General features: G+C 41.3%; 1 protein-coding gene across 6 annotated transcripts in view; it reads left to right on the plus strand.

Moving 5' to 3' along the window:
* The window catches only part of lrrcc1 (leucine rich repeat and coiled-coil centrosomal protein 1), a 371,497-nt gene that overhangs the window by 98,220 nt on the left and 256,765 nt on the right, over positions 1-16,512 (plus strand). For all 6 annotated transcript variants that reach the window (XM_070893371.1, XM_070893397.1, XM_070893406.1 and 3 more), the window contains 4 exons: positions 7,323-7,490; positions 10,152-10,321; positions 12,621-12,833; positions 14,953-15,140. In XM_070893371.1, the coding sequence (XP_070749472.1) occupies positions 7,323-7,490; positions 10,152-10,321; positions 12,621-12,833; positions 14,953-15,140 (739 nt within the window). The remainder of the gene's footprint in view (positions 1-7,322; positions 7,491-10,151; positions 10,322-12,620; positions 12,834-14,952; positions 15,141-16,512) is intronic.

Genomic DNA, 16,512 nt, shown 5'->3' on the forward strand with positions numbered 1-16,512 from the left:
CAGGTCACGGCTGCACTGTATGCGCAGAGGAATGACTTCTTCAAGTTCCCAATGACTGCACAAGCAATGCATGACTTCTTCAGGATTGTTGGCTTCCCAAAGGTACAGGGCTGCATTGATTGTATCCACATCGCCTTGCGAGCACCTGTGGAGGATTCCGAGCAGTACAGGAATAGAAAAGGTTTCCACTCCATCGATGTGCAGCTCATGTGTGACGACAAGCAGCGCATCATGTCAGTTGATGGGAGATACCCTGGCAGCACCCATGATGTGTTCATCCTACGTGACAGCGTTATATCTGACATATTTGAGCAGTAGCCAGAAGGGCAGAGCTGGCTACTGGGAGACAAAGGGTACGGCCTGGCCACCTGGCTTATGACGCTCCTACGCGTAACACGGACGGAAGCTGACCATTGATACAACATGGCGCACATTGCGACACTGTAAGGTTCGAAAATCTACAGCTGCATTTTATTGGAACACCCTAAGGACAAGAAAACTGAATGGGATCGTTCTATACATTTTAATTGAACATTTTGCCCAAATAAAATCCTCAGACCAGGCAGGCTTGGAAACGTGTGGGCGGATACAGATATTGTGGAGTCTGGCTCACAAGCGAGACAGAGGCACTGGCCAATGGGGGAAAAGTGCATTCTGGCAGGCTAATCAGGGGTCGAGTCGGGCCTGAAGTGGGGAAATCCTCAACCAATGGGAACTACCCGGCCCAGTTTGAAAATATGACTCACCCCTAATCAATTTGAGTGTGGACCATTATCTACCTAATCAATATGGACAGTGGACAATAGCCCTGAGATCACTGCGGTGATTGACTCCCAGGAATGTTACAATGGACCAGCAGAGGTTGAGGCACCAATGTGCATAGAAACAATACCCCTGTCCTCACACCTACCTGTACCTGTGACATCATCTGATTACATTGTGGAGTCTGGCTCAAAAGCGAGACAGAGGCACTGGCCAATGGGGGAAAAGTGCATTCTGGCAGGCCAATCAGGGGTCGAGTTGGGCCTGAAGCGGGGAAATCCTCAACCAATGGGGACTACCTGGCCCAGTTTGAAAATATGACTCACCCCTAATCAAGTTATGAACATCTTCTGATTAAACATTCAAAGCTGTCTCCCCGCCCAAACTTACACAATTGGGTACAAATATAGGAGCTAGAGAACCACTGGGGAAAAAAAACAGAGATTAAGCCGCTGGAGCAGTGAGGAAGGAGAGAAGCCGCTGGAGCAATAGGAGAAGGAGTCGAGAAGCAGTAGCAGTCACAGACCGACGGAAACCGAGAGAGAACGGAGACGGACTGTTACCGGCTGGGAAACCTACCATCGAATGGGCCCTGGACTCGACTTGTGTGCAGAATATACAACCCAACTACCGAGAGGCCCAACATCATCTCAAGAAGCCGAGCCGCACACCGAACAACGCTCCGAGGCCAACCAGCTGAAGAACTAGAGACCGAAGTAACTGGGAGAGGCAACATTCACTCCAGCTACCCCGTAAACCAACCATCCTAAGGCTAAAAGGAATAACTGTCAAAAAGGGATCGTAAGTATTATCCTGGGGTTTTCTTTTCCTAACTGTCAGCCTCGGTCAGTCAGGTAAAAAGGGGGGTGGGGGTGGTGGTAGAACTGTCTTGTAAAGGTAAAATTGTGTAAGGTTATCGTTGTGTCCGTTTCTTCCCATAGATTTTCATAGTTTATAAGTGTGTGTCAGATATGTGTTTTGATGAAGTTTGACCTTGTTGGAAACTTACCGTGGTTAATAAATTGGACTTGCCTGTTTTTTTGTTCCAAGGATCACTTGTCTCTGAGTGTTTTGTTTTGTTTTCCCTTGTGGAAGCTCATAATCCACCAAAATTCTGAGCTTAGAACTAGATAGGGGTGTTAGGGCGCTTCGCAACCATCAGTTTAGTGGTCAGCGAGCCATAAGCTGCTGGACCGTCCCCCAGAAGGGACAGAAAGGCCCAATACACCAATAGCCACCAAAGGTCCCCGTAATTGGGCAGAGCAAAAATCCCCTACAACGTGCAGCATCATAGAGAGGACTATTGGCATCTTGAAACAGCGTTTCAGATGCCCGGACCATTCTGGAGGCCACTTGCAATACTCTCCTCAGATTGTCGGTCACTTCATTGTTGTGTGCTGCATGCTGCATAACTTAGCCATCATGAGGCAGCAGGAGCTGGTAGTGGAACCAGAAGACCCACATGATGGACCAGTGCCTGACGATAGTAATTTGGAAGAGCAGGATGAGGATGATGACAACGATCAGGAAAGCATGCAAGTGCCTGATGCCGGAGCACGAGGTCAGAGGAGGGCGGTCCGTCGTGCTCCTATAACGATTGCTCGAGCCCTGCGCTAGCAGCTCATCCGTGAACGCTTCAATTGCTGATGCCTGAGGGCTCTGCGACAACTGTTGCGCATGGACATGTTTATTTTTTGGAGTTGTTCCTATGTTGTGTTGTGTTAATGATTCAGTTTTAATGAAAAAATATTTTATTGAAAAGTTAACGTTAGTGAAATAAAATATTTGTTTTTATCAAACTTTACTTTTTAATATGACTATCACTTAAAAACTTTAAGATCACATAAACTTGTAAAGTTACAAAAATTTCAATGTGAAAAATCTTACACGCTTAAGATCACTTAAACGTCAAGATCACTTTTTAGGTGCAAAATTAAATAAGTTACGTGAGAGTATTTACACTATAAGATCACTTATAAGTGATCTCAGGGTTTTTAAGTTGTAAAGTTACAAAACTTACAAAACAATTTAAATTTGAAAAACGTTACTACAGTTACATCAAGAACAAGAACAAAAGCAGCAAAGAAAGGCTGCAACCATCTCTCATTCACATCTCGATGAATGCTCACTTCTTCATGGGGATGTCATTTGATTGGCCGGGCTGTGTGCCCTTATTGCAGCAGCTACCTCGCCCAGGCCCTCCCTGACGGCCTGTGCCGTCACTTGCATGCCCTCCCTGATGGCCTGTGCACTCCCTCGGACATTCCCTCCCTCATTTCCCGAGTCATTACTGCTATTTTTCCCGTCGGTACTGTCACCTCTTCACCCACTGCACTGACGCTACCCACGAGTGATCGGGTAAGCTCATTGGTCTCCACACCCAATGCCACAACCTGAGCCACATCTGTTGCACGCTGCATCTCAGGAGAGCGTGTCTCCAATCTCCTTCTCCTCTGCCTGGGTCTGCCTCGCGGCACCACTACACTGGGAGGCGCGGGCTGGGACGGTGGGATGCTCGGTGTTCCAAAAGGCAGCACTGGAGTGGGAGGCACGGGCTGGGATGGTGGGTCAGTGGGTGTAAACTGCTCCATTATATCACCACTGGAACCCGCAATGTTGGAATCAAAACCATGGAAGGTGGAACCAGAACCTATGCAAGGGGTTGAAACTCTGATGCCTGCTAATATGGGCTCATAAATATAAATTTGGAAGGTCTTCCTGAAGACATTTCAGTCATCGCTGCCTGCAGCCAGTCTGGATCGTCCACATCTGGTTTTTGTTCAGGATCTTCAGGGTTGCCATCATCATCATCATCGTCTGCAAAATATATCAGAATAGTCAAATGTTTAGCAGCAGAGAAGGGGGCAGGGTGGGTGGCATGAGTACACATAGCAGGCCAGGTAGCAGGGTGATTTGAAGGGCCCAGCTTGTGCTGTACTGATTGCTTTTCTCCATGTAAGACTCAGCATAGCAGCTACCCTTTGTTCCAAGGGTGTCAGTGGATGCAGATTTGGTGGGCCTCCTTCTGTTCGAGTTCTTTCCCATTTGTTGTAGGCCAATTTCTTCTGCAAAGATTAAAATGTAACTTTTTACAGAGTGTGTCTTTCTGCAGGGTGGGACATATACAGATAGTCACATTTACAATTACAATTCCATTAAAAAATGAAAATATTACTTAAAACTAACTACTTGACCAAGGTCATGCCATTTCTTTTTACACTGGCTTTCAGATCTCATGGTATGCACCATTGCGCAGTAATCTTCTGTAACAAATTTCTGCAGGTATTTTGCTCACCTCTGCAAACTCCGGCTGAGTGTGTGCCTCCACGCCTCCAGCATGAGCTGCTGTTTGATACCCATCAGGGACTGGCTGGCTTCCGTGTCTAATAGCAAAGAATGACTAAGAAAGCAATAAAGAAGGGGAAGATAAATTACGAATGTAAACTTGCGCAAAACATAAAAACAGTTAGTAAAAGCTTTTACCGACATATAAAATGGAAAAGAGTGACTAAAGTAAATGTTGGTTGCTTAGAAGATGAGAAAGGGGATTTAATAATGGGAAATCTGGAAATGGCTGAGACCGTAAACAATTATTTTGCTTTGGTCTTCACAGTGGAAGACACAAAAACCATGCCAAAAATTGCTGGTCATGGGAATGTGGGAAGGGAGGACCTTGAGACAATCACTATCACTAGGGAGGTAGTGCTGGACAGGCTAATGGGACTCAAGGTGGACAAGTCCCCTGCTCCTGATGAAATGCATCCCAGGGTATTAAAAGATATGGCGGAAGTTATAGCAGATGCATTCGTTATAATCTACCAAAATTCTCTGGACTCTGGGGAGGTGCCATCGGATTGGAAAGCAGCTAATGTAATGCCTCTGTTTAAAAAAGGGGGCAGACAAAAGGCAGGTAACTATAGGCCGGTTAGTTTAACATCCGTAGTGGGGAAAATGCTTGAAACTATCATTAAGGAAGAAATAGCGGGACATCTAGATAGGAATAGTGCAATCAAGCAGACGCAGCATGGATTCATGAAGGGGAAACCATGTTTCACTAATTTACTGGAATTCTTTGAGGATATAATGAGCATGGTGGATAGAGGTGTACCGATGGATGTGGTGTATTTAGACTTCCAAAAGGCATTCGATAAGGTGCCACACAAAAGGTTACTGCAGAAGATAAAGGTATGCGGAGTCAGGAAATGGATCGAGAATTGGCTGGCTAACAGAAAGTAAAGAGTCGGGATAAATGGGTCCTTTTCAGGTTAGAAATCGGTGGTTAGTGGTGTGCCACAGGGATCGGTGCTGGGACCACAACTGTTTACAATATACATAGATGACCTGGAAGAGGGGACAGAGTGTAGTGTAACAAAATTTGCAGATGAGACAAAGATTGGTGGGAAAGCGGGTTGTGTAGAGGACACAGAGAGGCTGCAAAGAGATTTAGATAGGTTAAGTGAATGGACTAAGGTTTGGCAGATGGAATACAATGTCGGAAAATGTGAGGTCATCCACCTTGGGGGAAAAAAAACAGTAAAAGGGAATATTATTTGAATGGGGAGAAATTACAACATGCTGCGGTGCAGAGGGACCTGGGGGTCCTTGTGCATGAATCCCAAAAAGTTAGTTTGCAGGTGCAGCAGGTAATCAGGAAGGCGAATGGAATGTTGGCCTTCATTGCGAGAGGGATGGAGTACAAAAACAGGGAGGTCCTGCTGCAACTGTACAAGGTATTGGTGAGGCCGCACCTGGAGAACTCCGTGCAGTTTTGGTCACCTTACTTAAGGAAGGATATACTAGCTTTGGAAGGGGTACAGAGACGATTCACTGGGCTGATTCCGGAGATGAGGGAGTTACCTTATGATGATAGATTGAGTAGACTGGGTCTTTACTCGTTGGGAGTTCAGAAGGATGAGGGGGTGATCTTATAGAAATATTTAAAATAATGAAGGGGATAGACAGGATAGAGGCAGAGAGGTTGTTTCCACTGGTCGGGGAGACTAGAACTAGGGGGCACAGCCTCAAAATACGGGGGAGCCAATTTAAAACCGAGTTGAGAAGGAATTTCTTCTCGCAGAGGGTTGTGAATCTGTGGAATTCTCTACCACAGAAAGTTGTTGAGGCCAATTCACTAAATATATTCAAAAAGGAGTTAGATGAAGTCCTTACTACTATGGGGATCAAGGGGTATGGCGAGAATGCAGGAATGGGGTACTGAAGTTGCATGTTCAGCCATGAACTCATTGAATGGCAGTGCAGGCTAGAAGGGCCAAATGGCCTACTCCTGCACCTATTTTCTATGTTTCTATAATTTGGTTCCAGCGTTTCTTCATTTCTTTGGGTGGCACTTTTATGCGAACTCTGTTGCTGGTATCCAGCTCCTGCCATCTCTGCTCAATGACGTTTACTAATATCTCCACTTCCTCATGCAAGTAATTCTTTGTTCATGGTGGACATTGTTCCATTACTGTATTGAATTAACACTCTTATTTTTCAAAACACACAGTCCTTATTTTACATGCACCTATGCAGCACTTGTTCTGGAAGTTTAGCAGCAAAAAGCAGCACTCACTGATTTCAGCAGGTGATTTCTTCAACAGTGCTGCTAAAAGCACTCCTTCAGGCACAAAAAATCACCAAGATTCACTCAAGCCTTTCCACAGCTCCACAAAACAAATCAGCACTTTTTCTCATTTACCTTTAAAAATGGCCGAGTGCCAATGTTTGTCTCTCACTGCGCATGCGCGCATGCTCCAGCATGCTGCTGGCACGACATCGTCTTCTCTGACCTAGCCCCGCCCTCCTGCAGTCTCAGAATCGGCGCCACGCTTTGACCCCACCCCCCACCCCCCCCGCAGATCTCTACACGCCGGGTCGAGCTGGAAGGAAGCTGCTGCGAATCGGAGAATTGCTCCGGAAGTTTTTGACGCGCTTTTGAGCGCGGAAATCCGGCGTGGCTCTCTGGGTTGCGCCGTTCTAGGCGCATCCCGAAACTTGAGCCCACTAATTCATCTATTCTTTTGCGAATGTTTTGCAAATTCAGCTATAGTGCCTTTAGCTTTAGCTTAAAAAAAATTTCCCCTGATGTCACCTTAGTCTTTAATGCCCAGTTACCTTTGTTAAGCTGTTTGACCCTTCCTCACCCACTCTGCTTATTTTTTACCCAAATCGCTACTCTGCTGCTGTTGAATTTACCCTTTCCTGAATTCCCCGCCCCCCCCCCCCCGATTCATTTTACAAACCAATAGTGGAATCTATTCAAGTGTGTAATTAGTAGGTTGCAAAATCAGTGTATGCCCTGAAAGAGGTATACTTCTGAATAGTGCCACCACAAGTCATTATTGAAACGGAGTCCATAAACCCTTTTTGAAAAGGATTTGGATGGTCATTTGAACAAGAGGAATATTAAAGGGTATGGGAAGTCAGTAGTAGGGTGGGATTAAACTCGGAGGCTTGCGGAGAAAAGCATTGTTGGAAACGTGATGGGACAAATGGCCTGTTTCTATGTTGTAATCTTCTGTGACTCTCTGCTAATATTTTTGTTTCTTCTTGCGTTGCAGGCCTTTTACACCTTCATGGTATTGGTCACAAGTTAAGTCTTGTAGATCTTCACAGTAATTGTATTAGTGACTTCAATCATTTGCTGCAATGCATGGTGGGCCTGTGCTTCTTAACGGACCTTACTCTGACGAAAGATGGAAGCGACAACCCAGTATGTCAAACACCAGGTATGGTGTTTAGGAATGTACTATATGCCAAAGATGAATTCTTGGACATTGGAATTCATGGAGTCAAACAATTGCCATTTATTAAATAATTAGTTTTACATTAGGCATACAAAAGATTCAAAAAGGCTCCACAGCACGATATCGGGACATGAGATAAACTGCCGCACCTAGTTACTTGTACAGAAAAGAGAAACATAACAGCCTGGAATTTGCGATCAGCAGCGAAGCGATGGCAATTGTTGCTGACCTCAAAGAAAGCTGTTCACAAAGATCTAGCAATGTCTGTGACATTAATGTCGGCTCTCCCGACCTTGGTTTGAATCTGGGGTGCAACCACGCGAATCACCAGCATCCAGCAACAGTGATAGCTAAGCAGCCAATCACATTGAAGAATTCTCATAGACAGCAAACCAGGAAGTAAAAATGCACAAATTATAATTTACTTTTAATACATTTTACAGAAAGTAAAATAAAGATTGGGACATACACATAGGATTAAGTTAGCTGAAATATTATAAATAAACTTGAAAAAAATTATATTAAAAACTTGTAATACTTAATCATATTAATGGAAAAATTTAGCATTCCACAAATATTAAATTAGTTTTTTAGGGTCAGAATGGTTGTTCAGCAGTCAGTAGGCCTTTAAAAACTCAGTTATACTTCTTTCAACAAGGCTTAATGTTTTAGTTTTTTTTTAAATGGTGATATTCCATCAGAAAAGGGGAAGTTTTCATCAGTTTAAGTGATTTGAATTGATTGCCGGCTCTGGGAGTTCCACAGCGCAGCCTTTGATGGAGCAATGAATGACTGACCGCAACTTCAGTATTTCCGTGTTTTATCTGCACATGCGCTAAATCCTGAAGTTGCTGTTAGTTTCAGAAGGGTAATGACGACGAACGCTGACAGTTTCACCATCATTACCACTGCAAAATCCGGGCCATCAATATATCCATGTGACGATTAAAACTATCCAAGGCTATTTTGTATGACGACAATTATAATAGATTTGTTGGCATTCTACAGATACTGCTTGTCAGCTACATTTGCAGTTGTTTTAATTGTAAGATTTTAACTACAGAACTAAAGACACTGTATGCATACAGCAAGATTTATATAATGCTAATTCAGTATTCAGTTCATGTACTTCACTCAACCAATATTTTAACATGCAGATGATGTTTTAATGATGTTACTAGGCTTTCAGATGGAAATATGAAAAACCAGCTCTACTGATTGCTTCTGTTAAGTATTTTTTGAAACTTGCATTAAAGCCGTCTTTCAGAATATAATTTCAAATCGTTTTATGTAATAAGGGTAGAAATTAAAAATATACTTACTTGTTAAAGTCAACAACATTGGTTCAATTAGTAAGATTATTTCCAAACTCTGCACGTGTGTTTAAAATCTGTACATACACTAGACAAACATAGAAACATAGAAAATAGGTGCAGGAGAAGGCCATTCAGCCCTTCTAGCCTGCACCGCCATTCAATGAGTTCATGGCTGAACATGAAACTTCAGTACCCCCTTCCTGCTTTCTCGCCATAACCCTTGATCCCCCGAGTAGTAAGGACTTCATCTAACTCCCTTTTGAATATATTTAGTGAATTGGCCTCAACTACTTTCTGTGGTAGAGAATTCCACAGGTTCACCACTCTCTGGGTGAAGAAGTTTCTCCTCATCTCGGTCCTAAATGGCTTCCCCCTTATCCTCAGACTGTGACCCCTGGTTCTGGACTTCCCCAACATTGGGAACATTCTTCCTGCATCTAACCTGTCAAAACCCATCAGAATTTTAAACGTTTCTATGAGGTCCCCTCTCATTCTTCTGAACTCCAGTGAATACAAGCCCAGTTGATCCAGTCTTTCTTGATATGTCAGTCCCGCCATCCCGGGAATCAGTCTGGTGAATCTTCGCTGCTCTCCCTCAATAGCAAGAATGTCCTTCCTCAAGTTAGGAGACCAAAACTGTACACAATACTCCAGGTGTGGCCTCACCAAGGTCCTGTACAACTGTAGCAACACCTCCCTGCCCCTGTATTCAAATCCCCTCGCTATGAAGGCCAACATGCCATTTGCTTTCTTAACCGCCTGCTATACCTGCATGCTAACGGAGTTGGTAAATAGTTAGTCTTTGAATTATAGTAAAGGGAGAGAGATGGGGCTTGAATAAAAATTGTTACAGCATATAAATAAGTTACTGCCATAAATTTATGGTTTTTGGTTGTACATTAAAGTTTGTAACATTTTTATGCTTGAATTTAAAACAAAACAAAAATATACACATTGCTGTCCCACAATCTTTGGAAATTACAATAAAAATGTTTGTGAATTTCTACTAGCTCTGATATAGGAGCATACAACTTGCTTCATGAATCACTCATAGGACTGTAATTTCGCCTATAGTAGCAGCAACAATAGCTGTTTTAAGGAGAGAAAGAGAATACTGTCATCATCCCAAAAAGAACAAACCAACCGGTCTTCTAACATTTTAAAATTACCATTTTTACACAGATCTAAGAAAATAAAATCGGAACTGGAAAAGACCGTGCAGAGTATTCATTTAGCACTTACTACTTTTAGGTTGTTTTTCTTATTGCAAAATAGTTCACATAAAAAGTAAGTTATTGTAATTGAAAGTTGTCCCAAACTTTTTCAGGTTACAGAGAAATAATGCTTCAATCTCTAACTCAGCTGACTGTGCTGGATGGACTAAAGCGGTCTGGTGAATCTATCCATTCAAGTGAAGGAGGCCCCTTGGATATACCTGGCTTAGAAGACTACTTGGAGTATTTGGTATCATCAGACTCCAGCCTAAACGTGGAAAAGGTTTGTATTGTGTTCGTTTTTTCATTCTGTAGTTCAGGAGTGTCCAAACTGGCCTGCCTGCTATTCCTCGCTTTCCAGTCCTGGCAGTCTGGTTCTTGAAGCCTGAGCAACTCAGTTCTATTTGTGCTTCTACTTCCTAATTAGTAGTGTGTTTGTTTTTTAAGTTGTCACCTGGAGATTTAGCCAAGGCTGTCCTTAGTACCGTCGCTTCCTAAATCAGAACACTTAGATCTGTTTGTATCCAGTTTGAGATAAATGCACGGTAATGGAAACATACCTTAAATGTCATATGTGGTCCACTCGGCTCCATCCTATGTATCTAAATGACCCGTGAAGACAAAATGCTTGAACAATTCTCCACTATGGCCCATTCTTTGAGGGTGAACAGCCAGCTGTGCAATGATTACATGTGAGAGGTTTGGAAAATGATCTGAAGTCTTGAGTCTTTTTTTTCTTTTTGCACTTCTATTCTCTCTGGTAACTGCAGTTCAAAGGATCCCCCCCCAAATGAACAACACTTATGCATTTTTAAACAATGAAATACCAACTGAGGATATGAGGAATTGGTGTCCAGCACCCCAATGTTATCCCAAGTCATTTATGAATATCTTAGTTTTCTGAAAATGAGGTGAGAAGAGTCCAATGGACTTCAATAATCCTGATATGTAGAATAGCAATTTATGAATTTAAAAAGCAATGGTAAGTGGACGATGCTCCTTTTAACCTGATGTTGCATGGTATTGTGCAATACACAGGAATATTTTAAGTAGTAAGTAATTGTATTTGCTCTGACTTATACCAGATTAAATGGCACAACCTATAGTGCATCCTTTCTAACCAAGGATGTCATTTTGGAACAAAAAAAGCTTGTACACGTTGAGGTGGATAACTATCCTTGTGCTTTTAATTTAGTGCAAATCCTATCTTTTGAGCCAAGATCTTGCAGATGATGCAAAAAAAAAGCTTTGTGCTTTAAAAATGCCAGATAAGAAACGAACATGGGATTCATGGGAATATAGGAACATCGGATCAGCCATGATCGAGGGGCCGTATGACCTACTCCTGCTCCTATTTTTAATATTCTTATTCTTTTTAATGAGTGAGAGAGAATATGGACCATTAGGCTCATTAATTTTTGTTTTAATATTTATTTTTCAGTAAATTAAGCCCCACCTTGTATCTTTCAACTACTTAGCTAAATTATAAATAGATATAAAAGTTAATTTATATGTGTAGTGAACAGTTGTAAGGTTTGCAAAGTAGAAAGCTTCAGTCTGCTGTTGTGTGGTTGTGACAATTGCTTGTGTATGTTACTATTGTAGCAGGGAATCAGTGTAGTTACACTGGTTTTTATTTGCGATAAAGTGGGTCAAAACTCTGGTGACATGCTGTGGTTTCTCAGTAAACAGTAAAGTTGTGCTGTTTTGAACAAAAATAGTGCTAGGTAACCACAGAGTAATAGGATGCAGATTCATGGATGAGGGCAAAATTGGATGGGTTATTTTTTACTATTGCCCTTAAAAAAAAATCTTTTGGCAAGTAATATTGGCCATGGTCTGGGTGCTTAACAAATGTGCCGCCTTTGGTCATAGGAAGTGTTCAAGAAGATGTTGCGCACGTTCAAGAGATAAGCTGTCATTTAAAATTATGATGGTTCTAAAAATGCTCAAGTTTAATGTAAACGATTGTTATAAATTTTGAAAATTATATGGAATATTTGATGTCGATGTGCAAATGGTATTAAAGTAGAATTTTCATCTGGCACAAGGTCTTGCAAGAATCTCCCAGATTTGTAAACAAGCAGAGTACAGTGGTACAGTAGATGATACAATGACACAACCACATACACAGTTGATTTTCTTAAGTTTAATGAAAAGCTAATAGAATCATAGAAACATAGAAAATAGGTGCAGGAGTAGGCCATTCGGCCCTTCGAGCCTGCACCACCATTCAATAAGATCATGGTTGATCATTCCTTCAGTACCCCTTTCCTGCTTTCTTTCCATACCTCTTGACCCCCTTAGCCGTAAGGGCCATATCTAACTCCCTCTTGAATATACCCAATGAACTGGCATCAACAACTCTCTGCGGTAGAGAATTCCACAGGTTAACAACTCTCTGAGTGAAGAAGTTTCTCCTCATCTCAGTCCTAAATGGCTTATCCGTTATCCTAAGACTATGTCCCCTGGTTCTGGACTTTTTTTTATTTTAAATTAAAGAGTCACTACAATAGATGATAGAAATTTGTAATGCTTTGTTTTTTGTTTGCATACTTCCCCTTTTCTGTAATTAAAAATAGGCTTCGGTGGGGCTACCTGTGATCACTCCACGAATTGATGAGGTACTTGCTCATTATCACCATCGTACTACAGTATCTAATCCTGCAATGTCTGCCACTGAGGCTAGTTCTTCACCAGAAGTGGAGCAATCGAAAAGTCGCAGCACTATCGATGTGTTCAATGAAATAAGAATAAAGAAGCTGGAACGACAGATTTCTCAGCTGTTGCAGCAGGTGATTGTTGGAAAGGGATATTGTTGATTTAACATTGCAGTATGCATGTGTAATTATGTGGCCTGACTAGGCAGTATTTTTTAAAAACTGCTCACTCACATTAAAAATTTGTATATGTAATTATAATTATTGCAGGTGCTGTACATTTTGGTAAATTACAATATCACATGTTAGGTGGGAGGTGTTGTTTTGGTATGATTTACAAAACATTTCTTGTATGATGTGTGAGAGATTTCGTGAATGAGGATAAATAATGAACCTTAGTCTTCCAGGCATCATTCATCTAATGGAGAAATGCAAATGTTCAAATAATTTTTGAAATATTGACTGCTATTTAGATCTGTACATATAGCATATATTGTATCCCTTTTGGACCAAATTCTTCTCTTGGTGTGTTTCTATCTCTCTTCCCCCTCCATCTTTTCCTCTATTTTAACACCTGGTTGCAATGTGCATTAAATCACTTCGGATGGTTGTGCATTCAAGGGTGGCATTTATCAATCAAAGAAATAATTTAAAAAAGACAAACTTTATAGTGCGACCTTAAGACAGTCCAAAGTGCTTTACAGCCAATGGAAAATCTCTCAAAAACCATATGAATCCCCATCTGGAGAATATTGCTATGATGCAAAAAGTATTTTCTGAAACTGGAAATGTGTTTTAAAATAGAAGGAATTTTCGTTTAAATGCAGCAGTGAGGGAATTTATTTAGAGTAGCTGAGAGTAAAGACTGAATATTGTGCATAGAATTTATAAGCATGTTCAGCTTCTCAGAGATAAACATTCATCAATATAACCTAACTATGAAGCACTGAATTGACTGCTTTGCATTTTTGTAAATTGTAGTTTTGTATACTTTAGCTTTGCATTAGCTGTAGTATAACTGCAAAGCAAACTTTCCAAAGTTCCATGGCAGTCAAACTGACCATGGTAAGTGTTTACAATTCATTATTATCCTTTATAATGTTAGCAAACAACTATTTCATCAACTCTGCTAGCATAAAAAATGTAACTAGAGGTTGGATGCTGGTGAGCTGATACACATAAGCATGTTTGCACACACGCCTGCTTTGCATAACTAGAGAATGATGCAGTTTCAACAGTATAAGTTGGAGTTCACTGGTTCCATATTGTTCTAAGCAGGGACTGGTCTCAAATGGATACCATCCTGTAGCTGTGCCCTAATTGAGTGTGACAAATAGCTGCACAAAATAAAGACAGAAATTTCCCCAACGTCAAAATGGAAGCTGTTTTCTTTTTGCTAATTTTGAAAATGCAATACCAGAGATGGTACTTGGATTGCTAGAACAGCATTTTTAAACTGTTCATCTAGGCTTAATCAGATATGTAGCCTAGTCTGAGCAAAAGTAAGAGGCCAGAGACATGCACTTTAAAGAATAATGTATTTCCCTAAAGATGGAATATAAAACAAATATGAAATGTTACCTTTTTTAAAAAAAAAAAAGGAGTTGGTATTTCTAAAGTTCCATGCAACTCTGAGTGTAGCCATATTTGACTGTCCAGTGTGACTGAGCAGGCAGGCTTGCGAACCCCAACACACAGTGGTTTATAGTAAAAATAACTTCAGACAACCTTGAATAAGAAAACATACATTGTCAGAATTTAACCATGCTAACAGTTATTTTGATATGAGTTTAAACCTAATACTGAAGTCCTGGTAATTCAGATATTTTGGTCTGTGTCATTCATTGTTACCATGGGATCCTGTGTCCCATTTTCAGTTGTGCAAGTCAAAATTATTGTTTACATTTTAGAATTGTCTAAGCCCTTGGCTGCAGCGCTAAATCATTTCAAACTGAGTAAAAACATAGGCATTTTGTTTCACTAGCTAAAAACATAATCTTGCAGAGATGGGTGGAAGACCCAAGTAGTATTCTAAAATTAACATTCTGGGCAAGTATACCACAGGTTTTATATCACGGATGATAAATCATTGTGCTCCTATTGATTTCATTATGACCTAATATATGTTTTACAGTAAAGAGTTGCATGGCTATTAAGACTAATTCTACTAAAATTGGCTTTTTTCAATCAATATTTTGTGGAACCTGACGTACCAGAGGAAATTAACTTCATGCTGGATTTCTTCATTCTTAAGGTTCCAGCTACTTCAGCTAGAGTAAAAGCAAAGCGAGATATTGATCATACATCTGAGAGTGAAAGTGAGAGCTGTAAAGAGAATCGCAAGAAGGGAGCTACGCGAACAAAGATTCCAAGTTATCAACAAATGACTGAAACTTCCAAACAACGAAGTGCCAGACAGCTGAAGAACAACAAATCTGAGAGGTATTCCTTCATTTTTGTTACAAGAATATAGGTTATATTATCCTCCGTTTGCCAATAGCAAAAAAGTTAGCTTGAATATGAAGCAGCTTTCCCCAATGCAACTTAGAAAGATCGTTTGTATTTGAACAAGGTGGGCAAATTATGCATACCTATTATATATACTACATCTTAAATTAGCAAAATATCAATAAAAATAAATCAGCTGTTGATTTTGAACTTTAGTCAATATTGGAATGTTGTGGGGCTGGAGGAGATTACAGAGAAAGGGAGAGGCAAGGCCATGGAGGGAGGCTTTGGAGGAGGATGGAGTGGTCATCCGTGTCCAAGGCTGCAGACAGGTCGAGAAGTACGAGGAGGGATAGTTTATCTTCGTCACAGTCACAAAGGATGTCGTTTGTGACTTTGATAAGAGCTGTTTCGGTACTGTAGCGGGGCGGAAATCGGATTGAACGGATTCAAACATGGAGTTGCGGGAACGATGGGCACGATTTGGGAAGCAACAACACGTTCAACAACTTTGGAGAGGAAAGGGAGGTTGGAGATGGGGTGGTAGCTGGCAAGCACAGTGGGGTCAAGGGTTGTTTTTTTTTAGGTAAAATATACAATGGGTACAATATACTCGCTACCTGTGTGGATAAGGATGCAGGCTGTGGGGCGGACAGCCAGAATGCTAACCATAGCACCATAGAGCAGGAGGCAGCCCAAAGAGCAAAATAGAAAGGTTGCAGTCATTGGATTTTGATAATTGCAAGTAAAGATATTGTCCTCTGCAGTCGTGACCCAAAGTCCAGAAGGATGTGTTTCCTACCTGGTGCAAAGATAAAGGATATCTCGGAGCAACTGGAGAGGAATTTGGAAAGGGAGGGGGAAGATCCAATTGCTTTGGTCCATGTTGGGACCAATAACATAGGGAAGAAAAAGGAGGAGGTTCTGCTAAGGGAATATCAGAAGTTAGGAACCAATTTTTTTTTTAAAACAGAGTGGCTGAAGGGGTTCCGTTTCATGGGAAACTGGCACCAATACTGAGACAGAAAGGATCTGTACTACTAGGACGGACTCCACCTGAACTGGAGTTGGATCTGTCTTAGCGGAAAGGACAAATAAGGCTGTCCTTAGGACTTTAAACTAGTAAGACGGAGAGAGGGATCTGCTGAAAATATCACAAGTCCGAAGATAAAAGTAAATGAGATGATAGTAAAGGTCAGACAAGGATAAGGGAGAATGGTACATAAACGGTCAGGGTTACAAATACAATGATAAAACAGAAGCATAAAAGGACTGTTAAAAAATAAAGTAAAGTAATAGCTATTAAAGACGAACTGCCTGTACAGCAATGTACACAGCATCCAAAATAAAATGGGGAAACTGGAGG

This window comes from Pristiophorus japonicus, chromosome 1 (assembly GCF_044704955.1).
Source record: "Pristiophorus japonicus isolate sPriJap1 chromosome 1, sPriJap1.hap1, whole genome shotgun sequence".
NCBI classification, from domain to species: domain Eukaryota; kingdom Metazoa; phylum Chordata; class Chondrichthyes; family Pristiophoridae; genus Pristiophorus; species Pristiophorus japonicus.